The sequence below is a fragment of the Delphinapterus leucas genome, chromosome 12 (genome assembly GCF_059928025.1).
Source record: "Delphinapterus leucas isolate spDelLeu-1000000601 "Yukka" chromosome 12, BTC_Dleu_Yukka2, whole genome shotgun sequence".
Lineage (NCBI taxonomy): Eukaryota > Metazoa > Chordata > Mammalia > Artiodactyla > Monodontidae > Delphinapterus > Delphinapterus leucas.
The window spans coordinates 79,697,561-79,713,449 of record NC_143140.1 but is presented as its reverse complement, the minus strand read 5'-3'; the positions used below and the strand labels follow the sequence as shown (position 1 = coordinate 79,713,449).

Sequence of the window (15,889 nt, the reverse complement as noted above, 5' to 3'; positions counted from 1 at the left end):
GAAGCACAGCGCGGGAGGCTGGCTAGCTGGTTCAAACAGGGCGATGCTTGGTTTTTAGCTCACCATGTCCACCAGAGGGCAGCAGCTGAGCAAAAATGCCTGCTTTCCCTGCTGTTCTATTTGGCAGATGAAGCAGCATTACCTACATATTTCATAAGTAGACAAGCAGTTCACAAACGGAGACTTCAACAGACTACAGAATGCAGACTATTAAGGTGCCAGAGGAGAGCGTTTTGAAAATCTAATGGTCAAATTATCTCAGGCCCAGCCTTCCAAGTGTCTTTATTCCCTCCACCCATAAAAATAAGACCCATAAAAAGAAGGTTATGTTCCTAGAGATGAACTTATAGAACTGGGGAAGGAAGTGGTGTCAGTTCTGTGATGTCTTAAAGTCTGCAGATAGGGATGGTTAGTGAACACACCCCTGCAGAAACACGATTACTGTGTAAGTCTTGCAGCCAGGAAGCACTTTCTGACTTTATTTCTCAGACTTGCTACACGCTCCTAAGAACAACTTATGCTACATTTATTTGAAAAGTCGGCTAAGAAAACTTGAGTGTCTTTTTAAGGTTTGATTCTGGTGATGTCCATTGTGGAGCAAGGAATATTTTAGAAAATAAAATCCTTCCTTTGTGTTCTAATTTTTAGTGCTTATTGCATTAAAGAATAATCATTTCTTTACATGTCTGTCTTTTTCTCTCATCTGTACGTAGAAGTCAGGGCCTGCTTTGTATGCCCAGCACCAAACCTGGCGCTCGGGTGACCCTAAGCCCTTAATAAATATTTGCTGAATCCAATGTTTGTCTACATAAACCAAGCATGGTCCTGGAGCCTGGTTAATGCCTGTGAATATATTTAGCACCATTTAAAACCTCAGACCAACAATCGTCAGCTTTTCTTGTTGTTGGGAAGAACCAAGGGGGCTTTTTGCTCAGCTGTCACATACCTGCTCAGAGACAGAGCTGCTGTATTTTTTAGACATTCTCTTCCTCATTGTCTCTTTCACTGATTTCACCTTTTTTCCAAGAGAGATTCGGGAGGCGGTAGGTGATTTGATTACTTCTTTATACACAAAATCTCCTTCTTTACCCTGCAAAATAAAATGTTATAAGTATCTTAATCACAGAAAATGAAGCCCACAAACAGGTTTTATTATTCAAACCATGAATGTCCTACCTCTCAGCAAAACATTGGCATGCTCCAGGATCTCCACATTTTTCTTATGTTAACTCAGTGCTATGTTATTTACCTTTTTGATTACAGATTAAAAGCTATTGACTAAGTGACTTTTGCTTGTTTGTTTGCTTAAAGTGGGATGTGAGTCACTTTGTTTTATTTAAACTTAGTATATTCTTCTCCTGGTACATGTTTTCCCACCATTTTAAATACCCAAGGGGACTGTATCTTATCAATAAAGAATGATTTAGATGAACCAATGTTCACTTAATCCCAGCAGCGGGGAAGAAGTAAAGGATAATACTACTGAATCACCCAAGAAAGTGGTAAGAACAAAATGGCAAATCTCAGTCATTAGAAGTCCAGCATCTGGGGACTTCCCTGATGGTGCAGTGGTTAAGAATCCACCTGCCAACGCAGGGGACACAGGTTCGATCCCTGGTCTGGGAAGATCCCACATACTGGGGAGCAACTAAGCCCATGAGCCATAACTACTGAGCCTGCGCTCTAGAGCCCATGAGCCACAACTACTGAGCCCGCGTGCCACAACTACTGAAGCCCATGCACCCTAGAGCCCGCAAGCCATAACTATTGGGTCCATGCACCACAACTACTGAAGCCTGCACGCGCTCTAGGGCCCGTGTGCCGCAACCACGGAGCCCGTGTGCTGCAGCTACTGGAGCCTGTGCGCCTAGAGCCCATGCTCCGCAACAAGAGAAGGCACCACAATGAGAAGCCCACCCACTGCAATGAAGAGTAGCCCTGCTCTCCGCAACTAGAGAAAGCCCATGAGCAGCAATGAAGACCCAACGCAGCCAAAAAAAAAAAAAAAAAGTCCAGCATCCGATCAGATTTGTATCATTGTAGCACTTCGTGTGGCCAACTCCTAAGACTGTGTAAATTTTCTTTTCTGAACAAGTTAGATTGTGGTCTCCTTTCATTCTATTTTGCATTAAAAAAAAAACAAAACATTCCCCTGAGGGGAAAAAAATCATAGTTTTTACTTTTTAAAAGACTGACCACACAAAATTATTGGTTTATAAATCAATAAAATTTGATATCCAAATAAAATAGTTTTATTCTTCCAGGAAATTCTCAAACACTTCAAAAAATCATAGATGGGTGCTTTCGCTAACACATGGCCATAACAACTATAAAGCACAGAATCCTAATTTCACAGTTGCATGACCAGCTGCACAAGGGGAAAACAAAACTGTATGGAAAACTCACGTACAGCTCTGGGACCTCAGAAAGTAAACCTTAGGGAGAACCTGTACACTGTAAAGGTGGCCTGTCCCCGGACTGTGATCCAGTGGCAGGTCTGAGCAGGCGGTCACCTTGGCCCTGAGGAGTCTGGCTTGCTTTGGCCCCAAGGGGACTGGGTTCATTTCAGGATACCCCAGATCAGAAAGACCTACGCTTGGTGTAGGGCTATGCACTTGGCCTATGACAAGCCTGGTTTTCAGAAATGCTGTCACATACTCTTAGAACCCCAATCACAGGGCTCCACGCTGTGGCCCTACCTATGTGTCACAGTCACGCGCACTTGCAACAAGTATGAGCAAAAAGCACACGTGCACCAATGACTAAGACCATCTAAACTCATCTGGACGTGTGACTTGAAGAAACCTGGAAACCAGGGTATTAAAGAAATGATGCTTCTGCAAAGAGAGAGATGGAGGCCACAGGTGGTCATCATTCAGTCCATGTGGGACTGTGAAGAGTCTTTAAGATGGGGAAATAGAGCTTCTCTCCAAATGCGATTTAGGATCCCGAGGAAAAGGTCACCCAGTACCGATTCTCAAAGATACTAAATGTGAAACTATGTCAGCCACATCACTTGAATCCAAATCTTTTGCTTCCCCTCTGATGTATACTCACCAATGGGTCAGAATTATTACTGCCAATGTGCAGAGAACGATTTGTCAAGTCAAATCCTCCAAAACTGCAGGTTCTCTGTGGAAAGGAGAGGGCAGAGCACTAACAATCCAGTTATGCTAAGATCCTCCAGTAGTGTGCCAACCCAACACACGTCCCCTTTGTAGGATGTCACTGAACCACAAACGTGTTACAGGATGAGAGTAAGAGACGAGAAATGATGAAGAAAAAAAATACATGATTCGTGTTATAAGGAGACGCCACTCATTTTGCCCTTCCACAGGCCACTGGAACTGTGCCTACACCAGAGGTTCAGAATCCTCTTCACAGGCAAAAACCAACTGGTTAAAAAAAAAAAAAAAAAAAAAAATACACCAACCAAAAAACCATACATGTGTTAAGTGCTCTAAGACTCCCTGTCTCTTAGCAACAAAATTTCCCTTCCAGACCCCTTAATATCGGCTGCACACAGTGGTGATAATGAGGGAACATGTATTAGGGAACCCATGTGCTCAGAGTGGTCTTGGAAACCCAGAAGTGAAGTCCTATAGCCCTGCCACTGACAGCAGGCTTTTCTGAGGGACTCTTGTTTTGTTTAGTTTTAAATCGCTGAGACGGAGGGAAAAAGGTTATGTTTATAGTAGAGTCCAATCAGGCCAAGAGGATTACTCACTCATTGCTTCCCTGACCTAGCCAAAAATGCTGATAACTCTCCCATCTAACTGCCCAACTTAATTACTTATGACCCTTTCCTCAGAGTGTATGAAATAAAGATACCACATTTGCCCAGAAAGAAAAAGATTGATTCCGTGACTGTCTCTGACCACACTACTTTAATTTCAATAGGAAAAACACTGATAGAATGAAAACTTCACTGTCCTTTCGGTTCGTTTCAAACTTTATGGAACTGCTTATGTTTCAGTGCTTTTATATTTCCAGAACTTGGTTTGAATTCTCTGCTGTTTTTCTAGCAAAAGCTACTCAAGCACCACCTCTCCCCGCCAACCCCCAAATCTTTAAGAAAAAGGAGAAATTCAAAGCACATTAATTTTTGTTATCACCGATTACCTTCTTAAGCAATTGGTAATAAAATGTGAATCACAGATTTGGGTGCCAATATTTTGTATTACCCGTTTCTCAGGGAACTCTAGTTAACAGCTATTAAAAGGAAGAAATGAACAGAAAAGCACAACATATACTATAAACATTGCTTTTTAAAAATAAATACACCTTAGATACATATTAACTGAACTGAGAAAGTAGAAACATCCAGGAAGGAAAGTGCCTAGGTTTTTGGAATCACACAGATAGGGACCCAAATCCTGGTTCTACCACACTTAACTTGCTGTGTGATCACAGGTAGAGTACTGAACTCTCTGAGCTTTGGTTTCTTCATTAGTAAAATACTATCTATAGCCTATATTTGAGACTTCTAGCACACTGCCTGGCACAAAGCAGACACTCTAGGAATGCTGGTTTCTTCCATTACTTTTCATTAGGGCCACACTGAGAATTTGGTAGCTTGTCCTGACAATTGTTATATTGAAGTTTAGGCTTAGTCAACATTCTAAATATGCAAATGAAGAACTGGAGCTTAGTTCTGGGCCTTATAATTCTGGGAGCTTCAAATGTAAAACCAGAGCAATCCCAGGAATGGGCCAAGAAGTGAAAGATAGCAGGTGTAGCAGAAGGAAAGGCCGGGAGATACAGCAGTGTTATATTTCAGGATAACCGACATTCAGGATATCACACAGCTATTTTTCTCCTTCAGCAAAGCTGTTGCTGCTGTTTTAAATAATCAACCACAGACATAACCTTCAATGGACATTATTCTCATTTTATATAAAAATATCAATGGACAATCTGATTTCCCTTACAGTCAACTCAACTGGACCTATATCTACTCTATAAAAAGAGAAAGATCTCTGTAAACAAAAAGACTCACCAAATCCCCTAATCTGCAAGCAATGTTATGACCATCTCTCAAGGCTAATTTTTAACTTTAACTTTCCCTTTGCAGCTTATAGTGCCAAATAAATTTTCTCATTTTTGCAAAGGCAGTCATTTTATTCTAGTTCCTCTCCTGTGACTCAGGGCTCCACAGACACAGTATGGCGTCCAGATGCCTCATCGTTTTACGGCTTTTGTACTTCCCTGCTTTGAATTCCAACACCGACTGCAGCACTGGAGCCCAGCATGTTATTTCTGATGCATATGAAATAACTGACAAAGAATTTATGTGGAAACTACACCTGCAATAAATTAGAAGCTCATTTATGTCTTCATATGACTGCTGCATGCATTGTCTCCTAAAATAAGAAGTTTAGAGGAAAGAGTGGACTGGTTTTCTTAACTACCAACTAAAACCTCTCCCAGTGACATGCTAAGATATTTGGAACTGATTCTTCTTTATCAATGGAGGATGAACAAAATATAACCGTCAGCACCACCTGAACTAATCTCCAACTCTTTCCGTAATGTCAGGTAGTTCTTGAAGCAGCACTCTTTCAACAGAGAAAACAAGAGAGAATAGTAAAAGAATGTAAACCAATCTTTGGTGGTCTACATGAATAAAGCTTAAATGAGGTTTTTCAAGTTCAAACATCTCCTGTACAGATATTTACAAGAACATTTTAGATAGATGCTTGTGGATGAGAAGCACCAGTCAATGGAATGGTCATGCAGCTGAAAACACGTTTTGGGGGGGTTTGGATTTTTTTTTTTTAATGGACAAAATTCCAAAATGTCATGCATGTCTGTTTCCCCAAACAAAAATTGAATGACCAAATAAAAAGCAAAACAAGCGACCGTTTCCAGTGAGTACAAAGCATTGTCATTTCCCGGAGGTTTCATCAAGCAAATATGGCATTTTTTGAAAGACAAAAAGATCAAGGTTGAAGAGTAAAGGAAACTATACTTTTGAATAAAATGAAAGAGATATATGACAAGAAGAAAGGAAAACAATTTTTAAGTAAACCAAGTAAAGAAATTATTTTAATCCCTTAAAAAAACCCAGAAAAACAAAAAACCCTCTTCTGTTGTTAAAACACTTATATTCTGGGACCTCCCTGGTGGTCCAGTGGTTAACACGCCGAGCTTCCACTGCAGGGGGCACAGGTTCGATCCCTGGTTGGGGAACTAAGATCCCAACATGCTGCACAGTGCGGCCAAAAGAAAAAGAACTTACATTCCCCTATGTTCTCTGAATAACTAGAAAATTAAATTTTGTTTTCTTGATTGTACAATTATACTTACAAGAAACGGTATGTACAAATTTCTGATTTAGCACTGAACACGTATTTCAGCAAGTATTAAAACTGTCCAGTACTGCCTCAAGTTCACAGTACTTTAAAAATACCCAGCCTCAGGCTGGTACTGGGGATAGAGGTTACAGAGTGCCACTTTTACAGGGGGTGGAATTGTTACGTGAAAACAAGCTTGTCCAAATGTCCATACTCAAACGTCAATGAAGAATTAATCACTGGCTCACAATGTGCACACAAGGACCCACAATGGCACAAATCTTAGAAATATAACTTCTAGAGAGAAGGTCCTGATGAAGTTATATCATTAACCTGGCAATAAATAATATAAGGGATACATGAGCAACTCAAGGCACTCAATCGGAAAAATTCTCAGTATTGCATGATTTAAACCCATGGGGCTGAGTCATCAATTTACAGAGAAGAAGTGGATCTGTTCTATCAAGGTCATGTCCAAAGGTGCAGAGGCAGATGAACTAGGCAGAACACCTTGGAAGGTAAAAAACAAATTATACCAAGACTAGGTAGCCACAAGTATTTCCCAAAAGATCTGTGGGTCAGAACTGAAGGAGTGACAACAAGAAATAATAACAAAGAACTGTTATTTTACAACAAAAACAAAACCAACCGAGGCTGTTGCCATGACAAAGAGCCAGAGGAAAAGCTGTTAACTGTTAATATTAAAAGTGCTGCAAGATTTATAAGAATGTGAAAAAAGTGGAGATCGAGCAAGAAAGTCAACACATGGGAATATCTGGAAAACCTAAGGGCTGGTACGGACCTAAGCATCCTTTAAGGAGGGCATTGACCCCAAAAGCAGAACTTGATTTAATGAATTTAAATTACAGCAACCGTCTGGGGAAGAACATGTTACAAATGTGAAGGAACTCTGGGAGAAGCCATCATGGGAGGTGGCAGTACCGTCTACTCCTTCAGACCTATAAAAGGGGACAGGCCAGCAGACCCAAGTGGATCAAGCAGGGCGCCAGGGGCCAGGAAGCGCACAGTTCCTCCACACCCTGTGCCATTTTATATGGGCTCTTGTGCAAACTAAAAGTTGGGTGGGAATTTCAGGGGGGAAATCCCTATGTTCTCCAGTTCAATATAAGTCTTGCCCTGAAAATAAATTTTACTAGGTCTCTAATAATTCAGTAATAAAATTGAAGACCATATCATTATTTGAAAGTAAGTACTTTATTCCTTGCTATGTACAGAATAATCTATGGGGCAGTGGAGGACATTTCCAAACGTTGATCCTTTTGTTTAAAAAGATAAGCACATCAAATATACTTAAGTAAAACAAAAGAGCTCTAATTTTTCTTTCCTTTTAGATTTGAGAACTTTCCGTCTGCCCCTAGTAATAAAAGAAAGTACGTTACAGTGTTTTTTCGAATCACCAAATTGGCGACGATGATGGTGGCAATCTACCGTGAGCTAGTTCCTACTGTTTTAACCCACTGAGAGAAGAAACATCTCTTTTAAGGGCAAAACTTCCTTCTGTTTTGAATCAGCTTCCTTGAGGCCAAGTGACATGATGGCTGCGACTCAAGACAGCCACTTCTAGAAGGAGGCCAGACCCCACCCCTGTACTCTGAGAGCCCTTCTCTGGATCAGCTTCAATGTTTAGTTTTAAATTAAAACTCAAACAACTGGCAAGAGGACAAATGGGAGAGAGGGAGAAGCCATTCCTCAAGGAAAGCGGGGGTAGGAATGGAGGTGATGGAGGGACAGAGCATGAGAAGAGCGGGGAGGACGCCAGGCTGCACGCAAGAAAGGCCATAATGCTTGACTGCACATCACAGAAATGACAAGGCCGTCCCCATGACCGTCTTTGTGACTCACAGACTTCTGGCGGATTCTCAAGAGAACCCTTTTGGTACAGCGGTCCACCGTGGCGGCCCACTTCCTCCTGGTCTCCTCCTCCTCCAGCAAGCACCGTCTCAGGTCCTGCTTCTCGGCCTTGCTCAGGGTCCTGTCTGAGGCAGGACGCACTAGCTGGGTCAGGTTCAGGTGGCTGTAAAGGCTGCGCTCCACCACGTACGTGACATTGAACTCGCTGACGGAGGGGCGCCCGCGCACCCTCCTGCCGGGGCCGCCACAGACCCCGCCCCCTTTGGGTTTCTGCCGGAGCAGCTGCAGGTCGCAGGTGGTGCTGTTGATGCCTTTTCTAGAGGGACGCTGGCAGAGGAAAGCTCTAGAACAGGAATAATTAGTATCCGTTTTCTTCAAGCGGATCTGCTTCCGGACGCTCTGAACCTCCTCTAGGGACACTAGGAGGTGGTGCCGGCGACGGTGGCTGTCGTAGAAGCAAACACCATCGGTACTTACCCCGTGGCTCAGGGACCCGAGACCCTTCTTCATCTCCCCCTCGGTGAGGGAGCGGGACACCTTCTGGGCCTTGTCGTCCTCTGGGTAGGAGAAGAACGTCCCCATCTTCTTGGGGGGCTTGATCAGGCCCCGGCTCTCTCCTTTGCTGAAGGTTTTGACCAACTTCCGGCCGGCACCCCAGGTGTCCAGGCTGCTGGATGACGGAGAAGTGGTGAGAGAGTCTGAATCATCTTCTGGAGGTTTCTCAGGAGAGGCATCAAAGAAAAATGGCTTCTTGTGCACTCCAGAGTACAGGGCAGACCTTTCATCCGGGACCGGGGAATTCTCAAACACCTGTTCCTCCCCGCCTGGAGGGAATCAACACAGACACAGACACAGTCACGGGTTCCTGTCAACAAACCTTTGCGTTCTCTCACAGATTTGCCTTTAGACCCCCAACCCTGCAAAAAATAAGCTAAACCATGCAGCGACCACAGTGACGCCCCTCCCCACAATCACTTACCCTCCATAAACCCAGCTCCTGCTTAAATAAATGCATATAAAAAAGAAAATAAACTGAGCAAATAATGGTTTCACACAGGCTTAATGTTAAAAGGTTTCAGATGTGATTTCTCCTCCTCCTCTCAATATCTTTGTAGACCAAACACCTTAACAGACCTATTAAAAACGGCATTTGGACACTCTAAGCCCATCCATAACACAATATTCCTTAGCATTTAACGATAATTATCCTTCCCGGTTTGCAACTGCAATCCTCAGAAGCTAGGAATCAATTGTTCTCGCTTCTGAAAGGCTCTCCTGTTGAGTCTGGTTGGCTTTTTACAGTCAGAGTGGGATGAATGCCATGTGGCTGACAGTAATTTTTTTTATTGATACATATGCCATTTAAGTAATTAAGTCACCAAGGGAGAAGTCTGGGTGAGGAAACGCCATAAAGGGTCGTAGATTGCAAATGCAACGGACAAACGGTCCCCACTTGATAAGCCAAACACAAAAAGTTGCGGAGCTGGGTGATCCAGGACAGACATTCCCATCAACGCAGGCCCCGCTACAAAGCAGCAAGGGCATTTAAGGGCCTGGACACGCAAGCAGCCCCATGGAGCGTTCCATTTCTTCTCAAGGATTCCAGCTCTTCAAGCCATCACTGGAGGCAGGTATCCAGCCAAGACTTCCAGAGACCAGTGGAAAGGTTTGGACTTGCTGGCAGGAAAATTGAGTTCTTTTCTGCATGTGTTATGTGAACATCTGTGAGAAAAGAAGTAGGTCAAACTCTGGGTGTAGTGATCCTAACTGGCTGTGTCCCTTTAATTATAAGGAAACTTTTGAGCACTGCAGCTTTCTGCCAGCTGAATTGTGAAGGGGAAAAAGCACCAAGTTCCTTGGAACAGACGGATGGCACTAAATATACCACCTGGGATGAGGGTCCCAGTGTGTGGTTAAATGTCAAAGATAAAGGGAGAGCGTGGCTCGCTCCAGAGGGGCAAAAGATGAGTGACTGGTAGCAGGCCTTTAAAATTCCAGAAGTTTCTTAGTTTTCCAACTGATGGGAATTACAGTTACAAATATAAAAAAGACTGCTGCTATTAAATACAACCCAAGGTTGACTTTGATGTCAAGGAGATGGTGGTGGGGAGGGAGATTCAAAATTATATCTGGTCCAAAGTTCTCCATCACCCACAGCACAAATATATTCACTCAAGAATTATTCCCGGATCTTTCAAGGGAGTTTAAAAGCAGGGTCTGTGGTTCTGATGAATACTGGCCGGACCAGAAGCAGTGTGCACACATCGTGAATGTCTCCCGCTCCTTCCTCAGGACACCTAATATGGACTGAAGACCAAGGGTCCTTACGTTACTGGAAGTAAAAATGGCAACCTCTTCCGGATACAGTCTACCCTCCACTTCCAGGGATGAAGTGATGGGGCTGAGAGGCATAGCCTGGTGGCAGGGGCAGCCCAACAGAGGACTTTTCTCTAAAAGTAGTCCAATCACAGATCATGACTTCATATTTAGCCCAGGTGTCCAGAGAGGTGTGCAAAGGCCCTCATTTATGCACAGTCTTAAGGGGCCTTGGGGAAGTTAAGGACCTGTCACTCAGCAGTGGTCTGGAAATTTTCTGGATTCTATATTTGGCATTGTCATCAGAGATTCCAATACTTCAGTGTCACATTTGAGTTTGGGACCAGCTGGTTCACACATGCCTGTGATGTATGTAGCTCTACTTCCTGGTTCTGGCACGTCGGCATCTGGTAAAGAGTTTGGAGGGAAACATGGCAAATGCTTCCAAAGAGGCCACCTTAGCCTGTGCTGGGGGCAGTCCTCACGTGGTACATGAGGTTCTTCTGCCTATGCCTGACCCAGGGCCTGAAATCCCAGCCCGGACTGGATTCCTTGGGTTTAGAGCATTACTTCTCCCATTCACCTCTGACTTGAAAGTACGAGTATCAAGTCAAAAGTACGACAATCAAGATGCTCTCATTCCATCATCATTTGGCGTGTGATTTGCTTCTTGCTCAGCTGAGATCAGAATACGGAAGGGAAGGTGATTCTGACAAGAGGAAGGAGTCAGGAGACAGGATGGCTGAATGCCAAGAACACAGATTTATGCCCTAGATTCCAGCCCTGGCTCTGCTACTCACCACCTCCATGACTGTGGGCAATTATTTCATCTCTCCGAGTCTGTTTCCTCACCTGGAATAATGCCTACCTATTTTATTTTATTTTATTTATTTTTTCGGCCGTGCCATGAGGCTTGTGGGAATCTTAGTTCCCCGACCAGGTATTGAACTCAAACTGGACAGTCAGGGAATTCCCACTGCCTACCTATTTTATTAGTATCTATTATAAGGTTATTGAGAGGATAAAATTAAATGAAAAGAGATATGTGAAGGTACTTCATAAGCTGAAAATCGCTGTACAAAAGCTGATGATTCATTAGCAGGTTACAGATGAACTGGAGAAATGAGGGAAGAGAGTGGGTGGGTATCAGCTTTGGGTAGAAGACACAGAAATGGCTGGATGAAGGGCGCTGCCCTGGCCTACAAGTTCATATTGTCTAAGGTCATGCACGCCCCAGATAAGGACTTGCAACTCAAGTTACAAGGGTAAGACTGGGTGATGGATTGTAACTCTCCTGGCTTTTCCAAGACTCCAGAGCTGGGGGGTGAGAGATGGGGTGGGAGCAGAGCACAGTCCCAGGAGGTAGAGGAGTCAGGCTGCTCAGACGTTAACTCCGGGTCTCCCGCCAGCTGGCTCGGTGACCATGAGTAAGTTACTTCCCCTCTTTGTGTCTGTCGGAGTTTCTTTATTTGTGAAATGAGGGTAGTATTAGTGCCTGCCTCTGGTGGCTATTCTGAAGATGACATATTAACAGGAACATAAAATCTAAAGTGTTTAGGAAAGTGGCTGGCACACAGAAGGCTCTCCGTAAATGCTCATTATTACTCAGACAACTTAGTATTGGCACAGGCATGAGGGAAGTCAAAAGGATCGGCTCTTTGAAGGCCCAGGGGCAGGAGGAGGGGTTGTTGGGAGTATGAATCTCTCCAGCTTTGCAAAGCAGGTGCCAAGGTGGCCACTCTGTACCAGCATCAGTTCTGTTGCTACTGAGGAACCGCAGAACGTTCTACCATGCAAGGGATGGAGGCCTTCTCATCTAGCACAGTGCTGGGTGCAGCCTGCAGTGGATGACCTCAGCTGCAGACACACCTGGGGCCTCTCCTGGTGACAATGGCAAGCCTGGTCAATAGCACCCCAGCTCCCCAGACACCAGAAGTGTCACTGGGGATTCAAACTCACTAAATCCATCTTCCATCTATGACACCTAATTCATATCACGATGAATCAAAGTTCAGAGCTAAAAGTCCGTATAGTTATTACTTTTTACCCTACAGCTACCTCTTTTGGTATATTTCCCCATTTTTTCAACTATGTGTCTCAGAGACAGTTGAATTGATTTATTCTGACATAAATATACAAATGAGAACATTTCTGCATTTTTATGAGTGTTATTCTAGTGGAAAGGCTGCCCCAACACATATGACTATCACATACGAAGGGGCTCCTGGGTGGTAGGCCCAGGACCAGGTACTTCTCCCATTTATCTCATTTATGGACAAGACCCACCAATCTATGCATGATATATGAGATTTAATTTTGGCAAGCATGCATGAGGTTTGTTTTAAAAATGCAACGCTCCCAAGGTTGAATGATGGCTCTTCCATATGGTTCTACTTAATATTACCAAACGACACTGTGTGTGATTTCAGTAAGAGCTGCCACGGGGAGAGGAAGTCAGGCTATATTCTGTCCTGTGAAATCATGACAGACAGGCAGGTATTAAAACAGCCTAATGTAAGTCAGCATTGCACCCGGAATTACCATGCAAAAGACACCCAGATGAAACCCTGGAACTAAACACAACTCTAAGTTTATGAAACTGGCCGTGAAGCAGATAGAGTCTCTCTCCCTCTGTCTCTCCCTCTGTTTCTCTGTCTCTCTCCTCTTTTCTTTTCCCTTTTTATCTCCACTTTCCCACCGTTACCCCCTCACCTTCAGTATTCCTCCAGGGGATTTAAACTGATAATTACATCAAACAAAAATTTTAAGAACAGCAGTAATAACGACAAGAAACCCTCATCTATTTAAATAAAGGGGAATTCAGTTCCCTCCAAGGTTTGATTTATGTACAACAAAAAAGCCTCTATAATGATATTTTTTAAACCTACCTGTTAAAATTTTGAACTTCCTCGCAATGTAGATGTGACACTTCAACAAGTAATGTGCTTTAAAAAAAAAATTCTTTCCAGTACTTCCTTCAACTCACTAATTGTTTTCCAAACAGGAAATCTTACTCTTTTATTGTAACTTTTTGGAAGAATTTTACAAGATGCTGCAAATGCACTTTACTAACAATAAGAAAGATGGACACGGTTGAGATTCAAACTGTCATAACTGCACTTCAAAGGTTAACTATTCATTGCAATAAATCCAAGCTCATGCCGCTTTTGACATTATTGCTTCCTCTGACAAGTGGCTTAGCCAGGGATCTAGCTCTTAAGGATCCACGTAGAATGCGAGGTCCTTAAAGCCTCATTGGAACCGAGACTTGAGACTGTTTACAGGAAGAACAAATCATCCCTCAGAGATCTGAAAGGACATTAAGTGCCTCGTTTGTTAGATGTTTGGGATGGAGGTATATTAAATTTGGACTAAATTCACAGGGTTAGAACCACCATCCTTTTGGGAGCAGAGGCTTACGCTCAGAAGGTGATATAAAATAAAGTTTATATAAAATGGTGTAAGGTCAAAATGAAAGCCGTACCACATCTTGAGGAGATTTCATTGTCACACGCTAGCCATTTCCCCTCTTTGTAATGCTGAAATAACTAAGCCCCTGGAATGCTAGACGCCAGGATCCTTCATCCCAGAAGGTACTGAGCGTTGTCCTGCTCACCTGCAGACTCGAATTCTCCCTCCGCCAGCCTCAGCCGGAACTCGAGCCATTTTCTACTTTCATATTTTCTACTGACAGACGGACCCCAAATGATTGACTTTGGAATAAGCAGGGTGGAGTTTGCTTTTTTTACCTTCAGGGCTGGGCTTCTTCATTTCTTCCACCCTGATTAGTTTCTTTCTCACTCTGCGAGTGGAGTTTACCAGCTTGTGTAACCTCTTAAACTTCACTGACTCTTCCGTCTCATCGTCCGACTGTTCTCTTGACTGTCAAAGAAACAAAGGAAAAGTTAATCAGATAATTGCCCGGAGCAGCTCCGCCTCACTGCCAGTCTGAACTCTGGGCAGCTCTGCAGCTGAACTTGGGGCACCGACAAAGCTGCCCAACAGGTTCTTGGAGCAACACGTATCATCATCTTAAGGTCTAATTTGGTGGAGAATTAGGTCCTAGGCACCGAAACACACACCGATGCCCTGGCCCAGCATGTGGTGCATTTGTCTCAATGAATTCCGGGTTTCTTTCAGAGAACTCGGGCAGGATGCTCTCCTAGGCCGGCCCTGTAATTCCAGTTACACTGCTGTGGTTTGGGCCAGGCTCTCTGTCTGGCCCATCAGGACTCGCTGTTTAACGTGGTCATCGACTACTTCTCCAAACCCAAATTCTGTTGACTTGTTCCAGTCCCCCCCGAAAATCAAAAACAGCAGGGCAGGAAAACGGAAGAGATGCAGAAAGCCATCTTCGGTCCCATCTGTGAGGACCGTCGGCCACATCTCAGCCATCCCTCCTTCGGCCTCTCCCAGCTCCTTCCGAGAGCTCACAAGGCGAGCATGGGGACAGGCCCTGCATTCCTCCATGAGGGACAAGGGAAAAAGCTGACCTTTTCAGCCATACAGTCCCGTCCATATTCCCCAGCATCCCATTTCGTTCTGCAGTGATTCAAGTATGCTCAGTCCAGCTGTTTTCCCTCAAGTATCAAACATTACAGAGAGAGAGAGAAAAAAAAAGTCTCTCTGCAGCAGTGACCCAAGCGAAAAACAATCCTTTCGTTGTGAACAAAATGCGGGTCTCGTTTCCAAGTTAGCTTCAACATTCAACATGCAGCTTCCTCTGTTTTATCTGTTCAAAATGTGAAACAGAGTCTCCAACTCAGTGGATGAGCTGCCCGGGCCTGGCGCGCAGGTATCCCCGGGAGCGCAGAGCCTGGCGGAAGTGCGCAGCATCCACAGAGCCCAGGCCGCTCGGAGCGGTTCCAGTTCACCCCACGCATCCTGCCAACAGCCTTCTCTCCATCTCCTCCAACCTAGTTCACTGACAGAGTCCGGAGAGAAATGCCTCCAACCAAAAACAAACCCCATCTCCGAACACGAGCCTAATAAGGAGAACTCCCCCCTCCAAGAAATACTCTCGTTAATCCCAATTTTATAGAAACTAAACAGGTAAGCAAGAGCTAGCAGAGAACAGCTCAAGAGGAAATGAGGTAGGGATTATATTAATTACTTAGGCAGTAAAAAAGAGTGCCTGCTGTGAGTCCACAGGTATTTCTGTAGCACTCTGGCCCTGCGTAAGGGAGATACGACCCATATCATGGCCTCTGTCCTCGCCCTGGAGTTCCCAGCACTGGAGCCATTGCACTTTCTCACTGCAAAATTATAAGCAAACCATTAACTCGCTAAAGAATAATTATTACAACCCATGAATGGCCAGTCATCGGGACAGAGGTATTTCTCAGGCTTCCCTTCTGTGAAGTATGTCAATGTCCAATTTCTTTAAAGGTCCTAGGTAAAATATT

General features: G+C 44.0%; 1 protein-coding gene across 24 annotated transcripts in view; it reads right to left on the bottom strand.

The window, feature by feature from the left end:
- SASH1 (SAM and SH3 domain containing 1) overlaps window positions 1-15,889 on the bottom strand; it is a 324,315-nt gene that overhangs the window by 21,656 nt on the left and 286,770 nt on the right. For 19 of the 24 annotated variants that reach the window (XM_089922116.1, XM_089922107.1, XM_089922109.1 and 16 more), the window contains 4 exons: window positions 14,234-14,366; window positions 8,160-8,992; window positions 3,058-3,132; window positions 947-1,090 (listed from right to left, as the gene is read on the bottom strand). In XM_089922116.1, the coding sequence (XP_089778242.1) occupies window positions 947-1,090; window positions 3,058-3,132; window positions 8,160-8,992; window positions 14,234-14,366 (1,185 nt within the window). The remainder of the gene's footprint in view (window positions 1-946; window positions 1,091-3,057; window positions 3,133-8,159; window positions 8,993-14,233; window positions 14,367-15,889) is intronic. The other 5 variants (XM_022558828.3, XM_089922125.1, XM_089922122.1 and 2 more) reach the window with 2 other exon arrangements.